At 29.6% G+C, this 19,652-nt stretch overlaps 1 protein-coding gene across 2 annotated transcripts in view; it reads left to right on the forward strand.

Moving 5' to 3' along the window:
* Window positions 1-19,652, forward strand: part of LOC142331106 (UDP-glucosyltransferase 2-like) — a 166,527-nt gene that overhangs the window by 68,736 nt on the left and 78,139 nt on the right. For both annotated transcript variants that reach the window (XM_075376775.1, XM_075376774.1), the window contains exon 5: window positions 11,048-11,239. In XM_075376775.1, the coding sequence (XP_075232890.1) occupies window positions 11,048-11,239 (192 nt within the window). The remainder of the gene's footprint in view (window positions 1-11,047; window positions 11,240-19,652) is intronic.

Consider the following 19,652-nt stretch of genomic DNA (forward strand, 5'->3'; position numbering starts at 1 on the left):
AAAAATAAAAAAAAGAACAGAATATATACTTTGTAGAGATGGAGAATAAATTTTAAGAAACACTTTTTTCAAAAATATTCATGAATATGTCAAGCTTCACAGATTTGCTTTACTAAATGTTTCTTTAAATCTTAATTTCCCTTTCAATAAACGCTAAAATAAGAAAATTGAAATTTTCCCAAAAAAATTTTGTTGCTGTGATCAACACTTGTTTTGTTGGTATGAGTGTAGCATTTTTGGTGTTCAAAGACTCAGTTAAATAATAATCTGAAATAGATCGAGCTTCTGCAAATCGGTTAATTTGATAGTTGAGGGTTGAAAGCTATGGTAGGTAGTTGTGGTTGGAAGAGACCATACAAAGCCAATAATAGGTTGTGTAAAACACTGATGGAAATGTCTGCCGAGGTATTTGCATTGCTGGCATCCTGACAGTGGCCAAACTGATGACTATGTTGTGTTATTAAGTTTAGAGGGTCTAAAAGATGATCTCTGGTAAAGCCCATCAAAGCTAAGAACAGCAGGGATGGTGAGGTGATGGGATTGTCACAAGGCAGGTGTCTTCCTTTTCGAGGTCAGGATGCACATCTGCCAGTGAGAGACAAAATAGGACAACTTAATTGTTCTAAATATTTTATAAGATGTAAGTTGCTACAAGGTCAATTATTACCAATTTATACATTAGTGCCAACCTAAAAGCAAATTTCCCACTTCGATTAATGAATTCAGGGTTGTGTAACTTTCATTCACTCTGTATTATAATCATTTTTAATTATTTCTAAATGTATTTTAATTTTCAATATCAGTAAAAAAATAAGTCTAAAGATTGTCAGCCATTAAAATCATTAAATTTTTGTTAAAAAAACACTCTCGCTCTCTCTCTCACACTCTCTCACTCTCTCTAACACATACACACACACTCAGAGAGAGAGAGTGTCTGTTAGAGTATTAATGCTGTTAAAATTAAATTTTATAATAAGATTCCACAGTATTTAAAGGAATAAATTTAAATTTCAAAAATCTACTTAAACAATTTACTATTACAAATATTTTCTATTTTATGTTTGAAATAAATTTAAAAACGGGGCAATTGTGTTGATCATCACACCAAATAAATTTATATTTTATCGTACTAGAATCCAGATTATTTCTTAGATATTTTCTCAAAGATAAATTTATGATCATTAAATAATACTTTTACCTACTTGTTCAGAAATGAGTTTTAATATTAATAGTGCAGTACATAATGGTTTTATTCATCAGGTAATATGTACATAACCCACCGGGTTGGTCTAGTGGTGAACGCGTCTTCCCAAATCAGCTGATTTGGAAGTCGAGAGTTCCAGCGTTCAAGTCCTAGTAAAGCCAGCTATTTTTACACGGACTTGAATACTAGATCGTGGATACCGGTGTTCTTTGGTGGTTGGGTTTCAATTAACCACACATCTCAGGTACGGTCGAACTGAGAATGTACAAGACTGCACTTCATTCAGACTCATACATATCATCCTCATTCATCCTCTGAAGAATTATCTAAACGATAGTTACCGGAGGCTAAACAGGAAAAAGAAAGATAGAAAAGGTAATATGTACATGACATCAATATGGATCTATCATATGTATTTGTTTACTCAGTTCTAGTATATTATTTTACATGTAAGTATTTATTATTTTAATTTGTATTTGCACTCTCTATGATAATATAGTTAAAGTTCATCATATTTTTAAGCTTTTGCTCTTTTATCTCATAAAGAAAACAATTCAGTTTTTTTTAAATTTTAATCAGAATTTTAACTGTTCACCAAGATTTATTTTCTGATTTCTTTTGAGTACCAATCATTTTGAAATATTTAAATCTGAAATCTTTTAATGAAGTAAAATAAAATGTTTAGCTAAATCTTATTATATATCATCAAGAAAATAATCTAAATTTATTTTAAACATTGTACCTTTTATCAGAGTATATAATAAGCCTTTTTTTTAGAGTAATCAGTGTTTAGTTTGATGCTATTTCACATACCTTTCAATTCTGTATTAATCATTTAATCTTAGAATATTAACTACATCTATTCTCAATTACCTGTTTTGCATATTCCAATCTTTGTTTTTTCTCTAAGTTTTATCTTCAACATGTTCTTTTATTCACCAAATTAAATAAATTTTTAAGTCTTAATTTATGGCCTACTAGAATAATTTGTCTCTTTACAAGATTCCCAAATAATTTTCAACATTCTAATTTTTCCTTTATATTATTTCCTAACGTCCATGTTTCACTACCATAAAACATTTCATATATTTTCAAGAGTTTCTTTCCAAACCTTAGAATTATATTTAGTGCTAGCAAACTTCTGTTTTGCATGAAAGCTCTCCTAATTTCTGTGCAGAAATCAAATGCTCTGTTTTTGATTATTTTGCATTAATTTTTCCATCCTTTCAATTTTACTGTTAAAAACGAGATAAAATTCTTCTACTTTTGTTATATTATATTTGCTATCATAATTATATTTATTATCATAAAATTTAATTCTTTAATATCTTTTTTTCTATAATTTTTCATTACTTTTGTTTTACTCTTATTTATTCTTCTCCAACTCTAAATTGCTCCCATTTAGTACATCTTCAATTTTTTTTTTGGTTTCTTCCAAAAGAATAGTGATTTCAAGTCTTAAAATATTTATTATTTCTCCTTGGGTAATTCCAGTGGTCGTAATCTTTGTTTCAATTCCTATTACTGCTTATTTCATATAAAAGTTGGAAAGCACTTGGCACAGACTATATACTGTTCTCTCACTCTTTTCCAAGTCAGCTTTCCTTTCTTATCGTTATCGTCTTCTCTTATATCTGCTTCATGATTCTTATATAGACTATAAACTAAAGAAAATGAAAGAAAGAAATTTAAAAAAGATGCACACACACACACACACACACACACATATATATATATATATAATAGTGTGTATATATGTGCATCTTTTCTAAATGCCTTTCTTTTATATGTGTGTGTGTATATATAAATCGCACACTTGCGTGCACTTGTGTATGTGAGTGAGTGTAATTGGCTGAATATATTATTCTTTACATATTACCTGTCAAGGAAACTCTACAAAAATACACTCTGAACTAAATTACATTTATTCCCAACCTCCCTTTGCCTTTTATCCAGAAGACTCTGGGTTCTAATATCAGTCAAGTTAAAATAACTGTAATTGGGTGTAGGGCAAGAAAGAATAAATAAACTATTATTTTGAATAATAACAGAAGAGAAATAATGAGACTCATTGCAATATCACATATAACAACGTTTTTCTACAATATACACTATTCTGGAGGGTGGAATGAAAGAGTATGGAATCTTATTTATTATTTTTTTTCACACACAATTACAAACAATAACACAATTACATGTTTTATTTTTAATAATAATAAGAAAAATTAATCAAATAATCTCTGCAATATAACATAAAATGTGTAACTTGTATGAAAATTTAGGTTCCGTCTGTAGACAAATCATGTTGAAGGTTACCATTACAATAACATTTTATAAAGTTAAACAGAATTTCCGAAATACACTGCCAGCCACTTAAAATAACAATAACAATCTATAAATACTGTAATCCTAAAATAGTAATTTCTTTTAACAATTTCTTCAGTTATTAAATTAGAATAATATTTTTCAATTTCATCGATTTCTAGTAACCATTGCATTATTTCTAGTAACAGAGCATTGTATTATCTAAAGTTTCTTGATTCCTTTATATTATTAGGTAACAAATTATTATATATGAAAATAAATGTACCAAAATTACTGTATTACTTATAGTATTACTTTTGTCACAGGAGACTAAAAGAGTGCAATGGAAGTAAAAGGAACTAGAGTAAATGGCAAAAAAACCTTCATTAAAAAGAAGAAAATGCTATATAGTAAAAGTCTGAACATAGAGTTAAGGAAAAGATTAACCAAATGCTATGTAAGGAGTGTCTTAGTATAAGGAAGTAAAGGATACATGTAAGGGGAGGAGAGAGAGGGAGTGGATTGAGGTTATTGAGTGTGGATATGGAGAAAGAAGATAAATGAATAAATTGAAAATTGGAGAAGTAATGATCAGGATTAAAGAAGAAAGACCATTATGAAGGAAGCACACAAAGAAAAGAAAATTGGTTTGGACTTGAGGTTAGAGGACTTGGAATTTTTACAACTGCATTGGAAGGGTCAGTACAACGAGAAAGAAGACAATGAAGAACGATATTAATGGTTGAAGCAGGCACGTAGCTAGGATGTTTTTTCAGGGGAAGGGGCGGCGGCAAAGTGGGCTGATGATGATGATAAAATTATAATAATATTAATAATGAAAATCATTTTATATTGCAACTGTTTTTTACACTTTATTGCATTTGAAAAATACAAAACTTGGATTTAATATATCATTTACTACTTAAGTAAGAATCATAATGTTTGTATATAATTTTTTTCATAATTCACATTTATACTTTACACTCACACATTTATACTCCAATAAGAGTTATGAATTATTAGGAAGCTAGTCGTTGATTTTTCTTTCTTGGCATATCTAAAACTTCATCAGGATTAACAGTAATAGCTCTACGCACTAACAAAGAAACTAACAAACTTAATCCTCAACTTGTTACATGCAATCGTTTTGACTCTCTTCATTGTGGCGGAGGAGCGTTCATTAGTACATTTTGTTACCGGAAGAGTCGCTAAAACTTGCAAGAGATAATGGATATTTGGGAACTATTATTTTTTGCAGCGATCCAATATTTCAATCACTTCTTGGTCGCATTTTAAATTGAATGACTATCTCCTCACACCAAATAAGATACTCTGCTTGGAGAACAAATTCAGAACATTTATTATCATAATGCGCGCTAAAATCTTTAGTTTATCCACTTTTCAACGACTAGTGGAACTGGCAAAAGAACTTGAAAACTTTTTTGAAGATTCTTGGAAAGCCATCTAGCTGCCTTTGCATGTGTTTGGAATGCAATAAGCAATTGTTGCATTTCTGGCTTGTGAGATTAGTAATCAAATTATTTTTATTAGTATTACGTTAGAGTGAGGAAGGCATTCACACGTCGAGTAATGGCGTTACTCTTGCAGGGTCCAGTAATGGCGGGTATATAGGAGTATAGGAGTAATGGCGGGTATATAGGAGGGAATTAATGCTTAGGGAGATGATTATGTATTGATTTATCTCAAATTTTGTGAAAATACTTTTGAGATGTTATACATTACAAAAATATAAAATGGATTTTTTGGACCAACTTACTAGATTTAACCCCTGAATGATAAAGTCAAATGATTTTTGGATGATGGGGGCTGCAGCCCCACAATATCGATGGGAGGCTATAGCCCCTTAACCCTCATTTACTGGGTGAGGGGTTGAGGTGAAGATTTGAAACTACTAGCGGAGAAAGGAGAAGTCTTTGGTCGGAAATGGGTAGAGACAACGATGGCATAAAGAGACTTGCCACCAGACAGAACACCAGGTGATGATAATTCATTACTTTGTCACTATTTTCTCTTTAACAAAATTTTTTTTATCTTCAATTTTCTTGTACATCTCGCAGAAAATTCTTCTCTCTATTGGATGATATTTTCACAAACTTTTATAGGTGACGATAATTATTTTGCTGTCTTTTAAAAAATTTTTAAATAAAAAATAGATAATCTGCTGGAAGCAGTTGCATTTAATTAAGAGTTGTTAAGAAAAAAATATTTATCACATTTTTTGTCTTGAAAATTGATAAAAAGTTAATTCTCATAGAATACCATCATTTGATGTTCAATTTAGAATTTGCTAAGAATTCCTAACAGATGTCAATTCTTAATCTAAAAATATTTATGTATTAAATTTAAGTAGGAAAGATCTTTTATTCTTTAAAAATGTAAGCTGCATTTTTAAACTATTTACAATAAATTTTTAAATCATAATTGTCTTCTTTATTTGATTTTTATGGCAGTAATTTTTATTACAGTTTTAATCATGAGAGGTAATTGAAGAAATATTGAAATTTTGAATTGTTCTGAATTTTGAACTGTTCCACATTTTTATTTTTATTTCAAAATATTTTGAAATTAAAAAAATGTCATTAGATTTAATTAAATATAAAAAAATCTGATCTAAACACCACATTACTTTCTTGTACGCCATTAAATTAGATAAAAACATTTTTTTTAAAAATGAAATTCATAAAGTTTTATTTCATTAAGTTCTGATATTTTTATTATTATTATTGAATTATTATTTATTGTAAAACTTTTTTAGAATTACAGGTTAATAATTATTAATAAATCAATATATTTATATAAAAAAAAAGTTAAAAAAAAGGAGATGAAATCGGATTTGAACCGATTTTAAATCCCTTCCCTTGTAAGATCCAAATATTTAATTATTTAAAGTTTATTTGGCTATAATTCTGGAACCATTGAAAGTAAGTACCACTTATGATATATCGTTGAAAATCTCTCAATGAGGGTTTATACTGCAATTAAGAAAAAGTTGAAAATCAATTTTTTTGAATTTTGGGCTTTTTTGGACACGTTTGATCCAGTCAACTGTAATCAAAAGGACAGGTGCACAACTAGATATTTCAACAGTCCTAAATCTAAAATTTCAACATTTTCCGGCTAATCGTTTTTGAGTTACGCGAGATACAAACGTACGTACGTACAGACGTCAAGCCGAAACTAGTCAAAATTGATTCAGGGATGATCAAAATGGATATTTTCAATGAAATATGAAAACCGAAATTTTTCGCGTTCACATTATTTCCTTTACTTCGTACAAGGAGGTAAAAATAATAAAATTTTTAATGTTTAGAAAATGATTCCTCATTCGTTATAGATCAAATAATAAATGAAATTTTTTTTAGAAATAACTTTTTGTTTATGATATGACAATAACTGTTAATTTATGTTGTTTTTTTTTATTCAGTCCTTTCTGTTCAGTATTAATTTTTCGTCTCTTGACATTTTTTCCTAAATTCTAACTCCTCATTTATCTGTTATATATTTTAATCTTTTATTTACTACATTTTTTATTCTCTAAACAACTCTCTGTTATAAATTAACAGAGAGAATTTAATGTTTTAGTAAATTCTCAACCCCCCACTTTTTAAACTTCCCACTCTTTCCTAGTTTTAAATTCTGTCAACTAATTTAATTTTCATTATATTCCTCCAAAATAAATTTCAGAGGTCTTTTTTCATTTTTACAAATTTTACAATTTTTACAAATTTCTTTTTTTTCATTTTCATGTTTCATTATAATAAATGCTATACTTCAAACAAATATTTTTCAAAATAATTTTTGATAAAAATTAAATTACCTCTTATTATTTATTATTACTGTAACTATAATAATAAATGAGGTAATATTAACATTTTTATTTGATTTATATCTTCAAATTTAAATTTAAACTGAAAAATTTAATTTGAAATTTTTAACAATAACAGAATGTATCAGATGGTTGCCCCGGGGTCATTATCAATTCTAATCGTGAAAATAATGGAAAAAGTGCTATAAACATATGTACTAAAATACTTCGTTTGCGAGTTATAGCTGCTGATAGATTTCGCTCGGATTTCAGCTACCCCGGTGAAAAGAGGTCGTACTTAAATTTTTAGGACGTTAATTAAGGAGCAAAATTAGTAATATCTTATGGTTATTGACCTTAAAAATTGATTAAAATAGGTCCCAGAGCCGTATCCGCATTAGATTTTGAGAAATTTGGGATTAAAACCAATAAATTGGGATAAAGAACCCTGGTTTTTATGTTTGCCGAACAATAACATTGTTAAATGTAAATTATATTAAAAACTTTTAAATTAAATTTATAGAGAATTTAATTCTGAACGAAATGATGTAAACAAGTTAAATAAAAAAAGGAAAGCGAAAAAATCCAAATTTTGTCTAGAAGCAATACGTAAACAAAAGTGCATTACACGAACAATTTTATAAAAGATGTTCAAAAATTGAACATTTTCAATATGTTTCTTGGTACGCTTCTGTAGTTCTTTGTTTGCTCTTTTTAATTTTTTAGAGTTGCGTTTAATTTGCTCAGCCGCATCCATAATGTGGACATTTAATTTCACACGAGAATGTATTTTTGTTTTTTTTTATAAAATATTTTTCATTCGTCCCAGACGCAAAAATCTAACGGTATTAGATCTAACGATTTTGGTAGCCAGGAATGTGGATCTGTACAACAGATCCATTTTTCAGAGAAATGATGATTTAACTGGGTGGAAACGATACAAGAGAAGTGGGGAACGTAAACGTGCTAGACGTATATTTTGCGACTTAGCGCTAAAGGAACATCTTCTAGCAGCTGTGGCAATTTTTATTGAAGAAAGTATACACATCAGCATTTAAGCGGTCAGAGAACATTAGCGGTCCAAACAGCTGATTGGTAAGAAGGTCGTACCACACATTGACGTTAAATCGGTGTTGAAAATTGCCTTCCACCGATGCATGAGTATTTACTTCTGCCTGGTATGCTCATTGCGTAAGTTGTTGACGCCATCTAGAATGAAATTTGCCTCTTCGGTAAACAAAATATTGTAGAGTTGTCGATTTGTATTTACAACAGTTGCAGAATTCCAAACGAAACGGACCGTCTTTTGGGTGTAGATGTTGAACTGGCTGTTTATGATAAGGGTAAAACTTGTTTTGTTTAAGTATCCTCCAAACCATCAAAAGCAAAACTCCGATCCGATTAGAAAGACGTCGTGTACTTACGATTGTACTGTATCGTTAATAATTTCATCAATAAGAGCGTCGTGTTGGATAGATCGTTCGTAGCTGATAAGAATACTATGAACCATTTTCCCGAAAATTGCGAAAAGTCACGATAATTGTTTTGAGATCTGAAATTCTGCGATTCGGTAAAGGTATTTCATATTCTACTGCAGTGGCTGTAGCATTAGCACACATTCAAAATGAATACCATATCAGCGTATTCCTCTGTTGTAAATAAGTACGGCATTACTTCAAGGCAAACCGATCACGTTCAAACTAAACTTTACAGAAAGAAACCTTCTGTTCCTACAGCACAGTTCACAGTACCCGATATACTTAATGTACTTTACAGAATGATTTAAACACTAATGCAGTATTGCGCATTGTTGATCAGCTGTAGTTATTTTATTGTCAACTTTGAAATAATAATTTTTCAAATAATTTATTGCATCTCTTTTATTAATAAAAAAATGTGTAAGTAATTTTGATGTATTTATTTTTATTTTATAATTGTTGAGCAAATTGTAGTTTTAAAAACAATTTTTAACAGTAAATTATGTTTTTACCGAATTTTTACATCATCAAAAAAGAATTTCGTTTTTGTTTACATTAAATAAGTACTTAAATGTAATAATGTACTGTTTCTAAATAAGGTTTGAATTTTTCTAACTTTTCTTTGTATTATTTAAGTTATCTTACAGCTTTTATTCAGAATTAATTTCTCTATAAATTCTGTGTAAAAGTATTCGTTTATTTCCCATTTAACAAAGTTATTGTACGTCAAACATAAAAAACAGGGTTCTTTACCGCAATTTATTAGTTTCGCCCCAGATTTCTCAAAAGCTACTGTAGATAAGATTCTGGGGCTTATTTTATTCGATTTTCCAGATAAAATACCATAAGAAATCACTAATTCTGCCTCTAAATTAACGTCCTAAAAATTTCAGTACGACCTCATTTCTCCAGGGTATCTGAACTCCGAGCATAATCTTTCACAAGCCGTAACTTGCAAACGAAGCATTATAGGACATTATACGTAATTTTTCAATTATTTTTACCTGTAGAGTAGGTTATGAAAGTTCCAGAAGAATTCGTGATACATTCTGTATATCTTTTGTATTTTTAACGTATTGCTTACAGATTAGATGACAATTGTATATTTCAGATTTAAATTCATTATCTTATCTAGATCAGAAGTTATAATTTTTTTAAATGTACACAGATAGAGCCCAAAACATCTTAGATCTGTATTCATACATTCTTCAATGTACAAAATCCTTTTCCTGAAAGTTAATGACCTTTGTAAACGCTGTAAATTACTATAATAACACTTGGGGTGCTAGTAGTATAATTTATATTAAATTCTGGAATGTTATGCACGTCAGCTGATTTTCATCAACTCTATGTATGCTGCTATAAATATATGAATTGGTTTATAGAAAATAAAAACTTAAATCTCTTTAAAGTTCTACAGAGAAATTAATATATTTATTACTTTTAAATTATAAAGGTTTTTATGTTGTAAAATTATATATACATATTTTATTATACCTCAAGTCTCTGCTATTTTCTCTTCCTTCTACTCGTACAAGGAAGTATTGTGATCGCGAAAAATGTCGGTTTTCAGACTTCAAAGGAAATATTCATTTTGACCATCCTTGAATCCATTTTTAAAAGTTTCGTCGTGATGTTTGTATGTATATATGTATCTATGTATGTACGTATGTATCTCGCATAACTCAAAAACGATTAGCCACAGAATGTTGAAATTATAGATTTAGGACTGTTGTAATATCTACTTGTGTACCTCCCCTTTTGCTTGCTTTTAACTGAACCAAAAGTGTCGAAAAAAGTCAAAAATCTAAAAAAGATTTGATTTTGGACTTTTTCTTAACTGCACTTATAAGTCCTGATTGAGAGCTTTTCAACGATGTATCATAAATGGTACTTATTTTCATTGGTTCCAGAGTTGTAGCCCAATAAAACTTTAATTAATGAACTATTTAGATCTTAAAAGGGGAAGGCACATCGGTTCGAATCCGACTTTATACATATATTTTTTTAACTTTTTTTTTAATTTAAATATATAGATTTATTAATAATTATAACCTCTAATTGTAAAAAAAATTATAATAAATAAAAAAATTAATAAAAAATATAAATATGTAAAAAATCTATGTGATTTAATAGGTGTACAAAAAAGTCATGTGGTGTCCACATCAGATTTTTTTAACAATTATTTTTTTTATTTTTAAGTTACTGATCTTTATTTTGTTGGTATTGTTCTAGGTAAGAGGATTTCTTGAATCAATTTTAAGGAATCACCTTGGAGCTACTGTTACACCACCGTATCTACTATCACGTAATGTCAGTTTTATACTACAAAATGGTCATGCAATTTTAACTTATCCTAGACCTTACCTACCTAATGTAGCGGAAGTTGCTTGTATACACTGTACAACATCAAAACCACTTCCTACAGTATGTTATAATCATAAAAAATTTTACCTATATAATTATATTTTAACTAGAATTAGTGATCTTGTTTTATGCGGTGTATAAACATTAATTAGATATAACATGAAGTAATTAATTAACAGTCAATGCTCCAGCATTTTTGCAACACTCAAATAAAAAACAAAATCCTTTAATCAGTAGGCATAAAGAGGGTGTCTTCACCACTCTACCCTACTAAAAACGTAACAGCTTGCTGGCATAGATGGAACAAAGGTGATTGACCCAGCTACCATAGGACTTGCCCAAGGAAGAAGGAATAATACACAACAGATAGTGGAACAATCAGTTCACAGAGGAACTGACATCGATTAGGGTTTATTGGGATAGTTTGACAATTTTCCCTCTACCAAACACCATTATTTATGATTACCTGATCATAAAAACATTTTAAAAGTTCTAAGGTTGAAATCATAGTAAAAGCAATTACTTTTATATAGATTTGAACAGTATATTGTGGGTACCGGTGTTCTTTGCTGGTTAGATTTCAATTAATCATACATTTGAGGAATGGTCGACCTGAGACTGTAAAAGAATACGCTTCATTTACATTCATATATATCATCTTCATTCATCCTCTGAAGTAATACCTTACGGTGGTTCTGGAGGCTAAACAGAAAAAGAAAGTATAGACCAATGAGGAAAGTATTGCTAATTAGCACTGAAAGTTTTGAAATTTTTCAAGGAGTAGCATCCTGGAAACTGAAAAGTGTGAATTATGGTAAAATGGTAATGGTAAAAGTCACTTCTAGTAAAGCGGTAACGATAGATCAGCATAGATGTAGTTTTATTGCATATCGTTGGATTTACCAATGATTAACAATCATATAAGTCGATGATGCTATTTATCATCTAAACATGGGGATGAGCAGATCACATTAATCTGTTCACAGTACATTTTTATAACTAGGAGTCCTTTTTGTCCTATCTCGTCAGTGTGACAAACTGTTTAACAATTGTAATTTCATTAAGAATTTACAATTGGCTCAAAAAAATATTGTGTCAATTGTGCCTTATTTAATGCATTGCACCATATAGCAATGTAATGTATATGAAGAGATAACTTTACAAATACTTGTGTAGTTGCCCCAGCGAATCTACGAGCATGTGACGTCACGTGCATCTCATTATATTATTGTTTTCCAAAACATTATTTTTGCACATAATTATTATTTTTATTTCATTTTTCGATTTAAAAACAATACGGGCGCCCAAGTAATACATTTATGCTGCTGTGTGTTCAACTCTTTCCACTTGAGTTGATTACATATATAATAATGCTTAATGACTCAATCTTGTTTTTTTTTTTGTCTTCAGTCATTTGACTGGTTTGATGCAGCTCTCCAAGATTCCCTATCTAGTGCTAGTCTTTTCATTTCAGCATACCCCCTACATCCTACATCTCTAACAATTTTTTTTTACATATTCCAAACGTGGCCTGCCTACACAATTTTTTCCTTCTACCTGTCCTTCCAATATTAAAGCGACTATTCCAGGATGCTTTAGTATGTGGCCCATAAGTCTGTCTCCTCTTTTAGCTATATTTTTCCATATGCTTCTTTCTTCATCTATTTGCCGTAACACCTCTTCATTTGTCACTTTATCCACCTATCTGCTTTTTAACATTCTCCTGTAGCACCACATTTCAAAAGCTTCTAATCTTTTCTTCTCAGATACTCCAATCATCCAAGTTTCACTTCCATATAAAGCAACACTCCAAACATATACTTTCAAAAATCTTTTCCTGACATTTAAATTAATTTTTTTGTTATTTGTAATACATTTCATTACTTTTGTTTTGTTCTTGTTTATTTTCACGCGATAGTTCTTACGTAGAACTTCATCTATGCCATTCATTATTTCTTCTAAATCCTTTTTACTCTCAGCTAGAATTAATATATCATCAGCAAATCATAGCATCTTTATCTTTTCACCTTGTACTGTTACTCTGAAACTAAATTGTTCTTTAACATCATTAACTGCTAGTTCCATGTAAAGATTTAAAAGCAACTGGGATAGGGAGCATCCTTGTCGGACTCCCTTTCTTATTACGGCTTCTTTCTTATGTTCTTCAATTATTACTGTTGCTATTTGATTCCTGTAAATGTTAGCAATTGTTCTTCTATCTCTGTATTTGAGCCCTAATTTTTTTTAAATGTTTGTACATTTTATTCCAGTCTACGTTATCGAATACCGTTTCTAGGTCTATAAATTCCAAGTACGTTGGTTTGTTTTTCTTTAATCTTCCTTCCACTATTAATCTGAGGCCTAAAATTGCTTCCCTTGTCCCTATACTTTTCCTGAAACCAAATTGGTCTTCTTCTAACACTTCTTCCACTCTCTTCTCAATTCTTAACTAATTGTTCTGTATTCTTCACATTTATCTGCCCCTGCTTTCTTTGGTATCATGACTATAACCCTTTTTTTGAATTCTGACAGAACTTCCCCTTTTTCATAAATATTACACACCAGTTTGTATAATCTCAATCTTGTAAACAATAACAATTCCTTAACCAATGACTAATGAATGCTGATTGGTATTACATACAGGTCAATAAAAAACATAAATAACATAATAATAGGCGTAAATTACCATAATACATGCAGTTAGAAATGATATCTTTCCTCCCGAATATATTTAGATCCGTCATTCGTAGTACACAATGTATGTATAAAGAAATAGAGTTTATTCCAGTTTATATCGCATTCAGTGAAGGTATTCGGATTACGTTTTTGTGCGGTCATATTATTTTATAATTACTCATTGTTTTTCGAAAATGTTTTGTAATATTTTTTTTTTTTTTTGTTTCGCTTTTGTTCCTATGTTATTAGTGCGGTTTGTTATGGCAGAATTTCAATTCGTATTTAAGAAAATAAAACTTAGGAGTCAAGCATGTGAAATTATCAATAATGTTTGTGATTTTATGAAAAAATAAGTTAATAAATTAACTGACGACAAACATATAATTGGCATTCAAAAATGCGAAGAAAGAACTGCTGGTGCTTGTAGGATATCAAGAACACAGGTTCAAAAACTCAGAAGAGAAAAACAAGATATGTTTCTTCAATCAACATCCCAATCCTGTTCTTTCAGCACGCCGAAAAAGTATAAACGACGTTCGAAACCTGTCAGTGGACTGGAACAGTTAATGAATTTCAGTCAAAGAAGAATAAATTACCTACTTTAAAAAAATAAGACAAGAACTTCAGTCGTCTATTGATTTTAAAGGCAGTGAATCAACTTTAGGTGTTATTTTGAAATAGTTAGGTTTCAAATGGTGTAAAACTCAAAATAACAGAAAATTTTAACTGAGAAATCCAACAGTTGGAAGAGAATTGAATATTTGAAGGCAGTGGTTAAATACAGACTAAGTAAGGCTACAATTGTTTATTTCAATGAAACGTACGTTCTAAGTTCGCAATGTTCGACAAAGTCGTGGTCTGATGGTATTGTTGAGGGACTTCATGTGCCGATTAATAAAGGTGACCGTTTAATTGTAATTCATGCTGGAGGAGAAATCGGTTTTATTCCGAACGCATTACCAACTTGGAAAGTCTGTTCGAAAAGTGGCGACTACCATGACAACATGAATACAGAAAATTTAATGAAATGGGCTCGTGAAAAATCGATTCCAAATCTTCCACCAATGTCAGTAGTAGTTGTTGATAACGTCCCTTATAACAGTACAGGTATTGATGAAGCACCAAATTCCAACTCCAGAAGAAAAGATATGATGGATTGGCTGGAGAAAACCCATATTCTGTATAATTCAAAAATGCTAAAACCACACTTGTATTAATTAGTAAAGTTACATAAAACTAAAGTACAAAAATATCACTTCAATGAACTTTTGAAAAAACATGGGCATCGTGTTCTTTGACTCTCACCGTACCATCCTGATTTGAATCCGATCGAGATGGTATGGTCAGCCGTAAAAAGACTGTGGCGAATAATAACACAACATTTTCTTTCACAAATGTTGAAAAATTAACTATGGAGAAAATTAATTCCATGAATGAAGATGACTGGAAACCCTACTGTGAAAAAGTAAAAAATACTGAAAAAGAGTATGAAAACTGGAACCACTGATAAATAAAATGAGAGAATGTTGTTATATTATACGTATAGACTCTGAGAGTGAAAGTGAAATTGAAGATGACAGTGACAGTGATTCGTTTAGGGAGTATGGTGAACTTGCTAGAAGTTTGAATTAGATGTATGAAGAAAATTCAAGTGATTTCGTTTATTATTAAAAATTAATAATTTAGTACAAATAAAGGTTATCAAAGAATTAATTACGTATTTTTTATAATTATTAAATGTAAATATGATAGTTATTATCGCGTACAATATGATAAGTACTTCGATTTGATTCGTACATTGCCTGGGCGAAATATAGGTAATTTTTGCACACCACACATGACTGTTTATATATCCACTGAGATGAAAACCTCATTATCTGAAATTTATTTGTTAGCACAAATAAAGATTATAACCAAAAATATTGATAATCAGTGCTTTTTTGCTCAACTTCATCCAATTCATAAAAAAATTGAGTAGATCATGAATACAATTTAAAATACGTTTTAAACAGCTATAGATGACTATACAAATTTTTTTAAATGGTAAAAAAGATAAACTTTTATGAATTTTACTGATACATGTTTTTATCATTTTTTTAAAAATATAATTTGTGGAATATTAAGTTAATTTCTTTCAATTAATTAAATTTCTTTTGTTATGAAATACATTAAAGCAGTTACGAAATAATTTTATAAAAAAGAGTTGATTTCAATTACCTTTTTTTTTTTTTTTAATGTGATAAATTATTGAATTCATTTCTAATTTAATTTTTTTAAATAAAATTAATTTCCTTTACATTAAACTTGTTTTATATTAAATGGATTTTGCAATTATTTTTTCTTTTATTTTGTGCTTTTTTTCCAAGCTGATTGACAATTGAAATTATTAAAATTGTAGACCCTTTTAATGACAAATAAAACCAATTTTAATAAATAAAATATTTTCAAAATATATATCATAATATTTTAATTAATATTGTTGTCATCTTCAGTGACTGTACTGTTACTCAAACCCTCAGACGTCAAGTAATGCATGTTTAGTTAGTGGTACATTTAACCTATAGGGATTGGTCTAGTGGTCTAGTGGTCTAGTGGAGCTGATTTGGAAGTTGAGAGTTCCAGCGTTCAATTCCTAGTAAAGTCAGTTGTTTTTACACGGATTTGAATACTAGATCGTGGATACCAGTGTTCTTTGGTGGTTGGGTTTCAATTAACCATACATCTCAGGAACAGTCGAACTGAGACTGTACAAGACTACACTTCATTTATACTCATACATATCATCCTCATTCATCCCCTGAAGCATTACCTGAACAGTAATTACCGGAGGCTAAACAGGAAAAAGAAAGGGTTGGTCTAGTGGTGAATGCATCTTCCCAAATCAGCTGATATGGAAGTCGAGAGTTCCAGCGTTCAAGTCCTAGTAATGGCAGTTACTGTTATACAGATTTGAATGCATGGATACTGGTGTTGTTTGGTGGTTGGATTTCAATTAACCACACATCTCAGGAATAATTGAACCGAAACTATACAAAATTACACTTCATTTACACCCATAAATATCATTCTCTAAAGTAATATCTGAAGGGTAATTCCCAGAGGCTAAACAGGAAAATGAAAAGAAAAGTTAGTGATATATTTAATTCTGTTCAAAAAAAATATTCGGACTAGATAAAATTGTGTCTGTAATTTTATACATCATTGTTATAAATTTATACAAAGTATTTAATAATGTGCAGGGGTGTTAAGGTTTGGCCCTTTTTGTAAATGTATGTTGTTAATTTATTATGAATGTTGATGGATTTGTAATGTACATCTGTGAGATGGTAGACAAATATTGACTGTTTTGCTAGGTAGAGCTTTTCATTGTTCATTGTATCTTTGCTTGAAGCTGGGTCATGTTTGATCATATTTGTACAGTTGAGAAGTTCAGTTTATGTATTTCAGTAGCACTGTATTTGTGTTCTGTATGTAATGATTGTGTTTGTTTTATATATTGTTCTAAAAAACAATACGATATATCCAGATTAAAATTTTTTTTTTTTTTTTTTTAAGCATTTTCTGTAAGTATTTATTTACATTTGTTATGTGATGAATTTTTTCTTTGTTTTTATTTAATTTTTATAGGAATTAGTGCCAGTATATAATTTTATATGTGAGTGCTTTTTATTTTAAAAAGTTGATTTCTTTTATGTGTTCTCAGATATCATAAGTATGTTGCTAGTCTGTGAGTCATACTTATACATATAAAAGCAGATAGTTTATGAGAGGTTGAATAATTTGGAGTATGAATGAAAGTGTCTATCATTTATTGGTGTTTTACATGTTTTGAAATTTTATTTTAGTTGTTTTTCTAAATTGTAACAACTGTTAATAATCAAGGGTTGGAATGGATTTATATTTTGGTCTCAAAACTTTGGCATATTTGAAGAAAATAATTTGTTTTAATTTTTTAATCACTATTTGATTTCATCACTATTCATCGCAGAGACTAATTGTATTGTATACATCATTATTTTATGAAAAAGCAATACTTAGAACTGTCTTTTATACTTCAGTTACTTTATATGTATATTGAAGCTATAAAAATGACTGAAAAAATATTGTAAAATTTATTTTTGCTAGAATTATCATAATTGATTAGAATGTTATTTTCTTTCCTTCTTATTATTGTTGCTCTAACATTTGTACTGTTTTTGTAACATTACAGTTCATTTAACATTTTGTAACATTTCCACAGTTTTGGAGTTACCTCCATTCTCAAAACTACTTTTAACACCGAGTCTTCCTGCTTTGGGATTGTCGAGTAATTGGTGATATTAAGCTCCTCCAACTCCCCATCCCTAGAGGCATGGCATGTAACACAAGATCAATTTCTGGCTACCTGGGTGGGGCCTAGCACCCTACCGAGGTAGTTTGAGGCAAATACCTCTCAGAACTGAGTTTATGTGTAGTTGCAGATCCGGCTCCAGGAGGCAGGGAGATTACAAATGAAAAAAGAAAAACTCCACATCCCTAATAACATAACCTCTTCTGCTTTGTTCCTCCTGATCTTACGGTTATACCCTTAGGTATCAGGAGTAATAAACAGGTATACTGTTAACGATTTTGAAGGATTAAACAGCAAAAAAGGAATTATAATAACCCAAAAGAAGAAAATGAAAATGATTCAAAATTTACGTCCACAAGAAAGAAATATATAAACTAAAGAATGTTTTTAAGAAATACAACATAAATATAGCATTTAATACAAACAATACCATAAGGAATAAATTTAGAAATAATATAGGAAAAATAGACAAAAAACAACAAAAATGGAGTATACCAAATAAAATGTGATTGTAAAGCGATGTACAAAGAACAAATGAGGGAAAAATTTAAAACAAGATTTGATGAATATATAAGAACATATAAATACAAAAAATGAATTCAAATTATGAAAAACACTTGATAGAAAAAGGACATATTCCTAATCAAATGATAAAATTCATGAAAACATTACATTTTTCAGAAAAAGGAAAACGATTAAATATTCTAAAAAACATGAAAATATTCAAACTAAAATTTAAAGGGCTGGAGATAATTAACGAAAAAATAAACACTTAATTCAATGTAATATTTAAAAATCTGAAATTCTTAAAATGAAGAATCAGAAGGATGAGTTTCAAGAAACTGCATTACCGTTAGAGCAGGAGGGACAAAACAGAAGAAGCTATGTCAGTAGGAATGGAGAGTGAGAGGAACTTATTATCGCTAGTTATTTGATGATTCCAAAACAGGAAGACTCAGAATTAAAAGTAATTTTGAGAATGGAGATACTTTAAAACACATCAACAACAAATGTTAAGAGTAACAGTGCTAGGAAGGGGAGAAAGTAACTCTCAAATCAATGAAAATATTGTAAAGCAACAATTAATGTCACTTTTAAACAATGTGTTACACAAAATGGTTCAGCTTAGTTGGAAATATTATGTAAATTTAAACATTGAAAATAAAAATACTGAAAAGAATATCTTAGTTATAAATTAAGACGTTTTATTCAATCTGAGCAGGGTTGATTGATGAAAATCTTTTGGTTAAATAACATAAGACTCTGCTGAGGAAAGGTATTAAAATTTACAAGAAATTATAAAAATGAAAGAAAGATTACAATAAAATCAATATTGTTTAGTTATATTCCGTGCAATAACTAACAGTATGTAAGGAAGAATTTAACAGAAAAAATGATTATGACGTAATTAGATTTTATTAGATTTGAGGAATGTCTTATTACGGGTTACATTGAGTGCACTTCTAC

Source organism: Lycorma delicatula, chromosome 10 (genome assembly GCF_047948215.1).
Source record: "Lycorma delicatula isolate Av1 chromosome 10, ASM4794821v1, whole genome shotgun sequence".
NCBI classification, from domain to species: Eukaryota; Metazoa; Arthropoda; class Insecta; order Hemiptera; family Fulgoridae; genus Lycorma; species Lycorma delicatula.